The following is a 14852-nucleotide window of genomic DNA, read 5'->3' as shown; positions in this document are numbered from 1 at the left end:
TTGGGCATTTTTGCACTAATTGGCACATCCACATTACTGAGCGCCATCTGATTAGTGCATGATTACCACGGGGGCCCTTACTGCCTACAAACTAGGTGTTGGTAAGTGCTCCCATAGTAATTTTCTTTAATGGTCACACACTAATGGCAACATTAACGCATGGCCATTAATGGAAGAAATAGAAAATGGCCTTAGCACACAGGAAATGCCCGCGTAAGACAAATGCTAAGACCAACGTTTATCGCAGCTTAGTAAAAGCACCCCTTAATTTCCAAAAATAAAAGTAATCAGTGAAAGTAGTGTGATTTAGAGGGGCATTTTTTATATGATGTCTAAATCTGACTTCTCTGAATTTGCGCATTTTGCTGAAAACATCCAAAATTGAAGTGGTGAACATAGAGATTTTCGAACCACAAAAACATCTTTTTGTTTCAAAAATGGCCATTTCTTAGATGTTTTTAGACGTTTTGTACTCAGTGCGTCTATCGTTTTGGACCATTTTCAAAAAAACATCCAAATGAAAAGCGCAGAAAAACAAGCCATTGGGACATACGGGGGGGGGGGGGGGGCAGCATTCTTAGTAGACTAGCCATACAGACTTCCCAGCAGAGCAGTGGGGCAGCCTAGGAGGCTCTGCAGTTAACTTCACGTAAAAGGTCCCAGGTACACATCATATCATAACCTCCTAATATTGTATGATGAGTCCTCCAGGATAAGCAAAAAAATGTACTATACCCAACTGTGCACCACCACTATAGCCCATATGCCTGCAGGTGTCACCTATATGTAGGTACAGTAGGTTTTTGGTGGGTTTTGGAGGGCTCACACTTTCCACCACAAGTGTAACAGAGTGAGTTATGGGTCTTGGTACCCTTCTCTCCAGTGCACTGCACTAACCACTAGGCTACTCCAGGGACCTGCTTGCTTCTCTAATAGGACTGGCCTTAACATCTGAAGCTGTCATAGAGGCTGGTATGTACTGTTTCTTTCACATCTTTGGGAGGGGAGAAGGGGGTCATTGACCACTGGAGGAGTAAGGAGGGGTCATGCCTTAATCTCTCCAGGGGGTCATCTAGTCATTTTGATCACCTTTTTGTGACTTAGTCATTACTAAAACAGGTCTAGCTCAAAATGTCTAGGTTTTAGCCTTGGACATTTTTGCATTGTTCCATTATGGTAGAAAACGTCTAAGTGTTAGAAACGCCCAAATCCTGCCCTCAGCAATGCCCCCTTATGATACAGATGCACTTTAGACAGACTGCATAGAAAAACATCTTAAATGGATTTTGAAAATAGCGATTTGGGGGAAAAAAAGTCCAAATGCCGTTTTGTGCCGCTTTTTGGACGTTTTTTTGATTAGAAAATGAGTCCCTTAGTACTGGGAGAGAGGTTGTTTCTATTCAAATCAAATCTATCCCAGTTGATAGCGTCCAAATTATTATGCCAGTGGTTGGGTGACCTAAATGAAAAAAGTTGTTCAGTCATCTCATTTCTGAAGTAAGTCAGTCCAGAGCACATTGATGCAGCAACGTTTAACCACTCATGCCCTGTTCTGTGAATAAATGGAGGACTTCAAGAGCCCCAAGTTTTCTTTAAACACTGCGCAATAAGAAAGTGTCTCTTCCTCTAACAGCTGTGCCACTTCTTGTCCTGTGGTTTGCCAGGTGGAGTGAAGTGACTCGCAGAATAGAAGTTTGGATTTCTGTACAAGAGTTAAATGAACTGGGGGAATACGCCGCAGTGGAACTTCACCAGGCAAAGGATGTAAACACTGGAGGAATCCTTCAACTCAGACAGGTATTCTAGGGATTGTCTTAGTACCAAGCTAGGTATTTTCTTCTTTCTTTCTTTCTCTGGTTGAATGCTGTACTGTGCTTTGAACACATATTTACTACAGTTTAGGGTAGTGTTGCAGGCAAATGTAACACACAGTAACCGAAAAATCTCTTGTCTTTACTGCTGGAGGTGATGCCAGCATTTTGTCATTCAGTCAGCGTGGAGAAAAGTTATTTGTGGGGCATTAACTAAACGTCAGATAATGCAACAGAGTTAGCCATGCCTCTTGAAGTGGCATTAACTGTGCCGCATTATTTGCCAGATTAACAGTTAACATCAGGGCCGCCGAGAGACTGAACCGGGCCCTGGGCAGGAGTGCCACCGCCGGGCCCAGGGCAGGGCTGCCGTCCCACCACCACCACCACGATCATCGCTGCTGCCGCACCCCCTCCCTCCCCCCCAGATCGCTGCCACAATTCAAAATTTCAAATACCTTGGCTGGCTGGGATCCTGAGGCCCTGCCAGCAGAAGGCGTCTTCCTCCAGAGCTGACTCTGCTGATTGCCTTCCCCTGCGGCTGCTTTTTCTCTTAGGGCATGCTCAGTTTCAAAACTGAGCATGCGCGCCTGAGAGGAAAAGCAGCCACTCAGCAAGCAATGAGCAGAAGAGCAGCGCTGGAGGAAGACCTGGAGTGTCTGCTTCTCCGGGTGTTCCCCAGCCTCCAGTGGGGGCCCGGTGCCAGAGTTTTCTCTCTCCTGCTCCTGTCGGGACGCGATCACTCGGGTCCCATCAGGAGAGAGAGAGAGACCCCGGTGCCGGGCCCCCCCTTGGAGGCCCGGACCCAGGGAATTTTGCTCCCCCCCCCCCCACCCCCAGCGGTCCTGGTTAACTTTGGTAACTGCATTAGGGACCTTCCATTTAGGTGCTCCAAGGCCGTGTGGTAAGTGCCTATTCTAGAAACGAACCGTTGGCCCATAGACTCCATTCTAGAATTCTAGCATAACCCAGTATCAGAGTGCCTAACATTTGCACACCCACAGTTCCACCAGCCATAGAGCTGGACTATGCGCAGACACCTAAATGCAGCAGGGATGCACTAACTTCCAGTATTATGTAAGTTACACATATAATTGCACTGGCTCCCAATCAAAGAACGTATTGCTTTCAAAATCTGCACCCTTGTTCATAAGATTATCTACAGCGAGGCCCTAGACCTCATCGACCTACCAATCAGAAATACAACCGCATCAACACGAACTTATCTAAACCTCCACTATCCAAGCTGCAAAGGACTCAAATAAAAATCAACTTATGCATCCAGTTTTTCCTACATAAGCACACAACTTTGGAATGCACTACCAAAAGCCGTGAAAACAACATATAACCACCTAAACTTCCAGAAATCACTAAAAACTTACCTGTTCAAAAAGGCATACCCTATCGACCCTACTTAAATACCGGAACCCAGCAACACAACGAAACCAATGAACATAATGGACATAACGTAACTCTTCCTCTGTATGATTCCCTAATATGTTTGTTTGTTCCACATGAACCCTATTTTACCATAACATCACTGTGTAACTATTTATACCGGAATTGGCGAACGCCTCTACGGTACTATTGTAAGCCACATTGAGCCTGCAAATAGGTGGGAAAATGAGGGATACGAATGTAACAAATAAATACATAAAATAAATATAAGTAGAAGTCCCGCCCATGCTCCTTTCCTTGTGTACGCTTCCTTGCAAGTATGCCCTCTGGAAGTTAAGCGGGCGGCACCTAAGCTCTCTTCCTGCAATTACACGGGTGTGTATGCACATACACTTGTAAGTGCTGATATTCGGAACATTTATGTGTGCAATACACGGGTTAATTTGGGCACATAAGTTACACAGTTGGCCGTCGCATGGTGGATGTACCCCATTATGTGATCACATAGTAATTCTCACGTTAAACAAATAATGCAGCTTAGTAAATAGAAGCCATAGTTGGAAACAGCCTGTAATCATATCCGTTATTGTTAATGATTAATAAACGTGTTTAATATTTTCCCTCCTTTTTCCAGGGTCATTCTCGTAGAGTTCAGGTGTCGGTGAAACCTGTGCAGCATTCGGGGACGTTGCCTCTCATAGTGGAGGCTATCCTGTCTGTGTCCATAGGCTGCATTACTGCCAGATCCACCAAACTGCAGAGGGGTTTGGACAGCTATCAGGTAACTTACATGTAGCTCTGTAAACATTCCCTGCAGACTGCTTAGGACACCACATGCCCTCAGATGTTCAGTGTAAAACCAGTGGCATGCTACTCAGCACAGATAACAACAAGCAGAATAAGCCAAGAGTTTAGGTGTGAAATTACAACAGCTTATTTGCTGGTTCTACATGTTGCATCTGTGCTGGATAGCATGCCACTGTTTCTACACTGAACATTAGAGGGCGCTCCAGAGTACGTAGCAGAGCTGTAAAAGAAAGTCAAGCCCACAAGCAGATAGGGAATTATAGTGCCTGGGATTCTTGAACTGGCTGGAAGTGAGATTGCAGAGGCAAGCATCCTTGTTGTGTACTGTGAAATTCTTCCTTCCTTTTTGTCTAGCACACTACAATAGGTTTATGTGTTATCTTTTACAGCAGAGTATCTTATTCAGACACCTGGCAAAGCAGCGCCAGGTGTCTTATACAGCAGAGTGTATCAATCACTGAGGATAATGCAGTTTATACAAAGTTCAAGAAATTGCGCTGAGCGCCTTTACAATACCATTTACCCCTGATTCTATTGTGTGCACAAATATAGGCATGCCCCCGATTTGTTCGTGCAATTTAATAGAATAACGAGCCAATTAGTGCCAATAATTAGCTTTTTAACAAGCAGTTATTGGCACTAATTAGATTTAATTGGGACTAACGTGTAACTTTAGGTGCAGCCCGAAAAAGGGGGCGCAGAAATGGAAGGGTCATGGGCATTTCAGGGCAGGCTGGGGTGTGGTTTTCAGTTACGCATGTAATTATAGAAAACGGTGCTCCACATGTAAATTGAGTTGCAGGCATTTGCTCCACACTTTCGTTGTTGCAAATGGCAGCACCTGAATTTACGTGTTACTTCTCCGCTTACGAGTTATTCTATAAACCAAGTCAAACTTGTGGCGTGGCTTATAGAATACTGCTTAAGAGGGGGGTTTTCAACACTGATTTTTTTAGGTGCCATTTATAGAATCTAATCCTTAATATATATACTGACTTACTTAAAGCTCTTTTTTGTACAGGTTTCTAGGTAGAAAAAGTGACATCTACGTGGAGTATTTTACAAAGGACTCGCTGAATGTGGTGCCTTTTGTAAAATACTTCATGTAGTTTGCAATTGAAGTGGCTTGTAAAGTCAGCAAGGGTAGCACAATTACCTCGATTATTCCTCCAAACACCAGTCAAAAGAATATATAGCTGATGCTTATGTGTGCCTCGAAAGGTGATGTAAATTCTAGTGCCAAGATTTAGTGAAGTAGACATGTACTTTCTTTGCAAAATGGGAAGTGCACATGAACTTCTCAAGCACACCTAGAACATATCACTTTGAAACCTGTGCATGCTGCAGACATGCACATATAAATAGTGGCTTTATAATTGCTACATGAACACAGAGCTGGTTATGCATGTAAAGCCATTATTTCCACGTGGAAATGTCACACAAACCTTCTAAAGTGACCTAGGCTGTGGAGGTGCATATGCTTTAATGTTTTATAAAAGCAACATATGTGCTTGTGTGACTTTTATAAAGTGATCCCTGTGAAAACAGACTTGTGCATGTACCAGTAAGAATCATCACGTAGAAGACCGCATTGATTACTGATTAAAGAGCGTTGCCTATTCAGATTGATGGTGTTGATATTTAAATTGTTTTGTTTTCAAACGCCAAGCTGTTTACTAGGAACAATTTGTCAGTATGAACTACTCGTACACTTAGATCTTCTAACCATAAATTATTGGAAATTCCATCCTTAGAATTCTGCCCTAGAATGAAATGGAGAACTTTTAGGGCCCTGTTTATAAAGGCGCACTAGCATTTTTAGCTCACGCTAACTGTGTAGATGTCCATAATATTCCTGTGGGTGTCTATATGACTAACGTGCTAAAAATGCAAGCGCGCCTTTGTAAACAGGATCCTTAGTATGTTAGGCCCTTTTCATTGGAATAAGTAAAACTGAGGGAAATGTCAACTTTAACCGTGTTTAGGAAAAATATAAAAATTTTCTTCTTCTAAAATTTATAGGATAAATTAGTAGATTAGGGTCTGTCTTTCTGGCCTTTTTTCTCTCTAGCTCTTTATTAATTATTTGTGATGTAAACCAATTTGAATGGACTTGTTCATAAAGGTAATATAAAACCCGATGATGATGCTATTTATAAAATACTGACAAAAGGGAACAGAACATGTTCCCTTACAAGCACAAAGATGCACCAAACACAGTGAAGGTGACCAAAAAAGATGGAAGCTAGATGATGATCAAAATACCAGAAGTTTATTCTGTACCAGTGAGACCATGACTGCATTAGGCAAAAAGTTCTTTATGTTGTATAAGGTTTGATATCATTCGTGGTTATATTTGGAAAGCTAGTGCGCTTAGTGACATCCTACGGAAGACTCATCAGGCAGGCCTTTGCGGCCGAAACACAACTCATGTCGAGTCAATGGATGTTTTAATAATCTTCTGGTATTTATAAAATACATGAGTGCAATCCATAATCTGCTTTGCTTACTTTCTTCCCCTTGCAATGGCTTGGCATAAACTATGTAAATATAGCCACTCTGTACATACTTTTATGGGCATCTACCTTAAGTATTTTTGTATAAATCTACCTGAGAGTGTAAAACACTTTTCAATTACATAGCTTCCCACTGTCCCAGAACCTGTGGGATAGTTGTGTCCATCAACCAGCAGGTGAAGACAGAGAACTGAAAACTGAGCTGAGACATACCTCTCGGCATCCAGTTCAGCTCCTCAATATTTTCTATCTCCAGCAGGTGGATATACACACTTTTCAGCCTCTGGTTCTGAATGATATGCTCCTGGTCCATTTGATCAACTGATTCCCAGTTGAGCTTTGCGGGTGGCTTGAGTCTGCAGAGTCATTTCTGGAGGTCTTCAGATCCCTATGGTGCCCCATGAATGTACTTTTTCCCTCTCTTCACCTCTCCCCTGTTTCCTGTGGAGCTCTCCTTTTCTAGCACAACAAACTTAAAAAAAAAAAAAAAGAGAGAGAGGAGAAGGAACAAAGCTTACTGGAGAGCTTGGGACAGAGTATCAGTCCTGACTTTGTCTTATCTGGGGTAAGACTTGTGGAGACTGTGAGCATGAGGGGAGCAGCTGGCAGTGGTAAGTCCAACTAAAGTTTGACTCAGAACCACTTGGAGGACTGCAAGTTTACTTGGTGCAGGGGAGGGATCCTGCCTACTGCTTGGGATACGTTGTGCTATGCTGGTGACAGTTGGGGTGAATGGTGACTCCTGCAGAAGCAAATACGTGGTGTTCCTACTGTGGGACCTGCAGGCCTGTGTCAGAGCATTGCAGTGTGTGGAAGCTGGGAATCCTGCAGGATGCGATGGAAACAGTTGGTGGCAGCATATCTTCGGATTTGGCACAGCATCCGAATATGCTGGGGTCTTCGGGCTCTCCAGCAGGACTGGTATGCAGTTTGATGCAGGAGAGTGCAAGAATGGGCGCCATTTTGCTGAGGCTGACTGGCCGCCTGGTCATCATCAATATAGTAGCATAGTAAGTGACTGCAGATAAAGAACTGAATGGTCCATCCAGTCTGCCCAACAAGATAAACTCATTTTACTTGATATGCGATATTTTATATATATACCCGAGTTTGATTTGTCCTTGCCATTCTCAGGGCACAGACCATATAAGTCTGCCCAGCAATCTTCTTGTACTAAAAGTTCTGAAACTAACATCGAAGCCTCTTAAAATTTACACTCCAGCCCATCCCTATCTATTCAGTCACGATCATGGCATAGACCGTTGAAGTCTGCCCAGCACCGTTTCACTTCCCAATTACCAATCTCCACTAAGATTCCGTGACATAGTGTCACTGTGACATGGATGTCACTGTGCACACAGCACCTATGGATTCCTTGGAAGCCTATACGGTATCTCCGCTCAGTGTACAATTAACCCCCTATAGATCTCCAGCATGTCACTGTGCACACAGCACCTGTAGAGTCCCTGGGATTCTTCCAGTACCCAGGCTCAGTATGCAATCATCTGCCCTATAGATCCCCAACTGTGCATCGAGCACCTATAGAGTCCCTTTGAGTCTGTCCGGTACCTGGATTCAGTCAATCATCAGAAGTCCCATTTTCAGGCATGCCAGTCTTCCTTTTGTGTGGACAGAAAGCCTTCCTCAGTCAACTAGAGCACCTAGTGCCTTCAGAGCATTGCAATGATGCGATGCTGGTCCACTCTTCTGTTCCTGCGGTAGGAGGACATCTTTAGGAGTTTTGGGAGGAGTGGGCCAAAATCACGTCAGACCAGTAGGTTCTGGATATTCCTACAGAAGGTTACAAGTTAGAGTTCTCCCACCCAGTCGCTCCTCTCTTCTTGCAGTCTTCTTGTTGAAAGGGAACCAGGGTTCAGGCCACCATAGATTCCATGCTGGTGCTCCGGGCCATTGTTTCAGTTCCCCAGGCCAAACAGAGAAAAGGCAGATACTCCATCTACTTCATTGTCCCAAAGAAGGTAGGCACTTTTTGTCAGGTCTTAAATCTCATAGGTCTAAACAGGTGTCTAAACAGGTGCTTTCAAGTGTGCCACTTTCACTTGGAAACACTAAGAACAGTCATAGCGTTTGTTCAAGTGGGAGAATTTCTCACTGACCTCAGTCTCAAGGAGGTGTATTTGCATATTCTCGTATGACCACTTTGTCAGAGGTTTTTCGGTGTTTTGTGGTGCTAGACCATCACTTCTAGTTCAGAGCTTTGCCCTTCACTGTCGCCACAGCTCCATGAACATTTACCAAGGTTATGGTGGTGGTGGCGGCCTTTCTTTGGCTCCAGGGAATTGGAGTTTACCCCTATCTCGACAACTGGCTCATTCGTGCGTTGTCCTAATTGGACAGTGTGGCAGCAACAGACAACGTTGTCATCTACAGCAGTAGTCGTATTGAGTGATCAATTTCGAGTAGAGCAGACTACCTCCATCATATTTGGGCATTCTATTCAACATAGTACAGGAGAGGATGTTCCTCATGGAGCTCAGGAGGTCGAAGCTGGTTCAACAGATTCATCTTCTCCTCAGTCAAGGCAGGCCTAGGGTCTGAGAATACGTCCAGGTTCTGAGGTCAGTGTTGGCAACGATGGAAGTGGTGCCATTGGCAAGGGCTCATATGCAGCCATTACTGGAATCTTTTCTCAGCCACTGATCTTCAGTGTCACAGAAGTACGACCTCCTCCTTTCTGGGACACTGGTTTTCAGACTGAGTATGCAGTGGTGGTGGTTGCCCAGGAATTTGACAGTCGCAGCTCCCTTTCTGATAACACAATGGGAGGTGGTGACAGCGAAAGCCAACAAGTTGGCTTGGGAGCTCATTACAAGTTCCATCTGGCACAGGGCACCTGGACGGAGCAGGAGTCTAAGTGGTCGATAAATCACTTGAAGCTCAAGACAGTGCAGAATACCTTACGTGATTTTGCTCCCTTTCTGGCGGGGACCTCTGTCCAAATTTTCTATGACAATGCCGCAGCAGTGGCTTATATCAACAAGCAAGTCAGGACCCACAGACATTTGATGGCAGTGGAAGTGACCTCCTTCATGAGTCTGGCAGAGAAAAATCTCTGCTTGTTGGCAGCTCACATCACTGGGTCCTTGAATGTGAAGACGGACTTTCTCAGCAGGAACTCCTTGGACCCAGGAGAATGGGAACTATCCAGCCAGGGTTTTCAGCTGGTAGTGGACTGATAGGGTTCTCCGTTTCTGGACTTGATAGCAATGAAAAGGAATGCTAAAATGCCCAAGTTCTTCAGCCATTGGAAAGGACCAGTCTCAGTATGGATTGATGCCCTATTGCAACCCTGGCCAGAGTCACAACTAGTGTGTCTTCTCTCCTTGGCCCATGGTAGGCCGCATGTTGAAAAGGATCGTATTGCACTGGAATAATTCTTGTAGCCCCAGATTGGCCACAGAGGCCATGGTGTGCAGATCTGATTCAGCTTCTGATTGGGGCTTTTCTCCATCTTCCGCAGGTACACAGCCTACTGAAGCAAGGTCTGGTGCTCATGGAGGATCCGTGCCCCTTTGGTCTTATGTCTTTGCATGGTCATTGCTTCCTTGCTTCAGGCTTCGAAACGCTCTACATCCATGCTGTATGTGAGGGTGTGGGGGACATTCGAGGGCTGGTTTTCTGATTGTGGACTTTCTCCCTCCTCCGCTCAGATCGTTCACTTTTCCAGGCAGGCCTTCAGAAAGGATTATTGTTGGGTTCTCTAAAAGTTCAGGTTATGGCTTTGGCCTGTTTCAGGGGCTGATTACTGCTGTCTCTTTCGGCTCACCTGGATATCATTTGATTCTTACAGGGAGTGGGCTGCTTGCGGCCTCCCTTTCATATCTGGGTCCATAACGAAATCTTTAATCTAGTCCTTTGAGCTCTTCAGAAGCCTCCTTTTGAGCCACTCCAGAAGGCCTGCTTGAAATATCTTTACAGTAAATACATCGTTTCTGGTGGCTTCTGGGTTGGTACATAGGGTTTCGTAACTTCAGGCTCTCTTTTTTTTCACTTTTTGGAGGCACGGTCTCCCTGCGCACAGTTCCTTCCTTTCTTCCGAAAGTGGTATCAGCATTTCATCTTGACCAATCTGTGAAGCTTCTGTTCTTTCTCAGAGAGGTCAAAGAGGCTCAGTATTCTTCCTTGAAGCTTCTTGATGTGCGTTAGAGAATGACACGGGGACGGGGAACCGCAGTAACCGCGGGGATGGGGACAGGGACAGAGCTCGCAGGGACGGGGCGGGGAAAGATCCCATGGGGACGGGGACAGATCCCGCGGGGATGGGGACAGAGCCCACAGGGACGGGAACAGGGGACAAACTTTGTCCCCTTGTCATTTTCTACTTTGAAGCCTGTTAATGAACTGGACTGTTATTTATGTTTACGTGATACCTACAAAGATATTTTGATTTTTTGGAAAAACAAGCAAACATACTGGCCACAACTAGCAAAATTTGCATGGGAGATCCTGTACATCCTGCTACCAGCACATCTTCTAAGAATACAACTTCTATTCCAGGAAGGACTGTGGAAGACAGGAGAGCTAGATTGAATCCTGAGATTGTTGATGATTTCTTATTTATCCACAGATTAAAAAAACATAACAGTGCTTTATAGGGCATATTTTTCCCCTCTAGGGCATGTAGAACGGGTTGTATTTTATACCCCTGGACATTTTAACAGTGTGAATTAGGATTCCTTGGTGTAGTAGAAATCACCTATTGTTGGGGTTGGAAGGTTAGAGGGTTATTATAGCTGCTCATTGTTATTATTGTTCTCTATTTGTAATTTGTACACAACAGTTGCACAGCATATTGTTGCTTTTTATATTTTAATAAAAAGATTTAAATATAAAATCATAAGTGTTCAAGGCTTCTGCAGATGAGGACAGAGCCCATGGGGATAGGGCGGGACAGGGACAGAACCTGCGGGGGCGGGGACGGAGACAGGGCCTGTGGGGATGAGACGGGGACAACTCACGGGGACGGGGCGGGGACGGAGACAAACTTTGTCTCCATGTCATTCTCTAATATGCATAGAATCCTCAGATATTTGGAAGGCAACGAATAAGTTTTGCAAATCAGACAGACTGTTTGTGCTTTTTGGTAAACAGAGCTTGGCTTCATGACTTTGAAGCCCAAAATTGTTAGATAGCTGAAGGAGACTATCACGTCAGCTTATTTGCTTGCAGAGAAGCAGACTCCTCAAGCCTTGCAGGCTCATTCTATAAGGCGTACAGTGACATCTTGGGCAAAGACTCCTTTACTGCCTCCAGCATATATTTGCAAGGTGATGACATGGTTGACGCTGCATACCTTTACCAAACAATGCAGGGTGGATGTTGTGGTGTGCTTGGAAGCCTGTTTTGGGGCTTTGGTCCTCAGGTCAGCGGCACCAGGATCCCACCCACTCTAGGGATTGCTTTTGAACATCCCACAGATTCTGGAGTAGTGGGAAATTACATAATGGAAGGAGAAATTAGGTCTTACCTGATAATTTTCTTTCCATTAGTCCTTTCCACTATTCTAGAGACCCACCTGAGAATTCTGAGATGTTTAGTCAGTGTAAAGTAATGGGTCAAATAACTGTCACCTTGCATGATGCTTCTTGCATTCTGTTTTTCTGTTCAAGTTGTCCAGAGATGAGAGAGGTCCACATTGTTTGCTCATCTGGTTAGTGTTAGTTTAGCGAATTGTTTAAGGTTGTTGTGTTTATTCTGTGTTTCTCCTTACTGCTTCTCTATGTAAATACTGAGGAGCTGGACTGAATGCTGAGAGAAATATGTCTCAGCTTAATTTTCAGTTCTCTATCTTCACCTGCATTTTGATGGTCACAAGTATCCCACAGGTTCTGGAATATTAGGAAGGACTAATGGAAAGAAAATGATCAGGTAAGACCTAATTTCTCCAAATGTACTTAGAATTATAAGTGGTAAAAAATTAACCAGATACCTTGAAACAAAAGTTTCTAAAAAGGCTGAGACATCCTTCCCGATACTTAGGATACAGCAGATTCATATTTCTCAAAGTCATTGTTCATCAATGAATAGAATTGCCTCTTTTCCAAGGTTCAGTGCTGAAAAATACTATTAAAATAGATTTGTGAATATATATAATATAAATTGATATTTAGCAACATAGAATCCCAAATTGGACCACAAAATGTGTGATACGAGGTCTCAATACAAACAATGTATGAATTTATTTAAAAAAAAAATACCCAATGTGGCAATAATTTAGGCGTTACACCTGCATCAGAGGTATGTAGGTGGAATTTTTATTTAACATGTAATTGCAATACAATGTATTTTAAAAAAATGTATAAATACATAGGTCCCCTGTTATAAAATTAAATGGATTCTTATTCAAATGCCATTATCAGCATTTGTTTTAAACACCAGACACAGTGTTTAAATATTTATATACATTTGACACTGCTGTCCGGATATTAGATGGTGTTGAATCTACATGGACACCAGTTCCACTGCCAGCTCTATGGATTTTCGTCGCCCTTCTCTGTACCTTTTCTAGTTCCACTATATCTTTTTTGAGATGCGGCAACCAGAATTGAACACAATATTCAAGGTGTCAATTGATTCATGGTGTCAATCTAGGCATGATTTCTGTCAGTTCATTCTTAGTATTTTATAATGACACATAAGCTAAAAAAAAAAAAAATAGGCATCTGCATGGCCTTCAAACCTAGGCAGCCTGTTATAAAATTACCCTCACAGTGACTGATGCTTTTGAATTTGGGCTTCCTTGCTTGCTTGCATGTATGTTTATTAAATATTTGATATACTGCCATTACAAAGCTCGTTGATCAAAGCAGTGTGCAGTTAAAAATGAGACAAAGTGTACGAAAGGATCACCAAAACCTACAGGACAGGTCACATCCTCACAAACAAGAGAAGAAAGGATAGGAAAAGCATTAAAATGACAGTAATACAGCTGCTGTAATAAACAAGTCAAGAGGACTAACTCATAGGGCTAAAAGCCAGTTGAAAAAAGTGGGTTTTTAGCTGGGACTTAAACTGAGAATACGATAATTCAGATCTAATTTTAGGAGGGAGGTCGTTCCAGAATTTAGGAGCAAAAATGCGACAGTATGTGTTGAGTCATAATTAGGGTTCCTAGGAAGGGGGCGGGTAAGGCAGTGACCGTCTAGGGATCGGAGATGTTGGTTGGATGTTTAGGGAGTTGTCAGAGAACAAAGATCTTTGAGTTTTTTGAGATAAGTGTCCAGACACAATGGGGGAATTCTATAAAGATCGACAAAAGGTGTGCTCACTTATGCCATGTCAACTGCAGAAATGAATGCAGATGCCTAAGCATGGCAGGTTAGCACATAACTAACTGTATTCCGTAAGTTATATAGGTAAATGTGGGACTCGCCCATGCATCACCTTGTGTGCTCCCGTGTGTTTGTGCAATCTGTTGTAGAATTAGGGGCAATTTGATAAATGGTGCGGTCTCCTGTGGACTAACTTGACTTCTTATTACATTTACTTATGAAAAAAAAATAATAGATGTCGCTACACTAGGTACATGATTATATTTGGTATGGTGTTAATCAATTCATTGGAGCCCCATCAGATGAAGACTCCATGTTGGCATTTACCTCCATTGTACGATACCATTTAAGGAGATCCCCAATTCCTTAACATCTTCCTATTGGCGCCCTTTATTATATATAGATAAAATTACCCCTCCCCTCCCAGCACCACACTTGTAGGAAACTAAATGCAAAATGAATCTAAAAAGGCTAATGGAGCTTATCAGTGAGTGCAATGTGGGTAAAACTTAACAAAGAGGTCCGTTTACTAAGCTGTGGTAAAAACTGGTCTTAGCGCTAAGGCCATTTTTACCGCTGCCAGAAAATGGCTAATTTTCTATTTCTTCTATTAATGGCCATGTGGTAATGTTGCCGTTAGCGCATGGCAATTTAAAAAAATGTACCACGTGAGCAGTTACCAATACCCATTTTGTAGGTGGTAAGGGCTCACAGAGGAATCCTGCGCTAACCAGTTAACACGCGATAATATAGATGTGCGAACTGCTTAGCACAAGAGCACCTACTCTCCGCCCTCACAGACACACCTCCTTAAAAGAAAAATTAAAAATATTTTTAGTATGTGGTTAGCACACACACATTTGGCATTTACTGCAGGATGCCTGACTCCGTTCTGTGGTATGCCGTTTCAACCTGGGTTAGGCTTGTGTTAGTACCTAATGCAGCTTAGTAAAAGGACCCCCAAATTAATAATGAATAAATAATTCCTATGATTTATGATGAACTGAGTCCCCAAGATTTCTACAATG

The 14852-nt window shown here is 43.3% G+C and overlaps 1 protein-coding gene across 1 annotated transcript in view; it reads left to right on the top strand.

The window, feature by feature from the left end:
• The window catches only part of KIF13A (kinesin family member 13A), an 818528-nt gene that overhangs the window by 694210 nt on the left and 109466 nt on the right, over positions 1-14852 (top strand). The window contains 2 exon segments of the mRNA XM_030211397.1: positions 1665-1797; positions 3844-3990. Coding sequence (XP_030067257.1) covers positions 1665-1797; positions 3844-3990 — 280 coding nt within the window.

Source organism: Microcaecilia unicolor, chromosome 1 (genome assembly GCF_901765095.1).
Source record: "Microcaecilia unicolor chromosome 1, aMicUni1.1, whole genome shotgun sequence".
In the NCBI taxonomy this organism is placed as follows: domain Eukaryota; kingdom Metazoa; phylum Chordata; class Amphibia; order Gymnophiona; family Siphonopidae; genus Microcaecilia; species Microcaecilia unicolor.
This window is presented reverse-complemented; position numbering and strand designations above follow the sequence as displayed.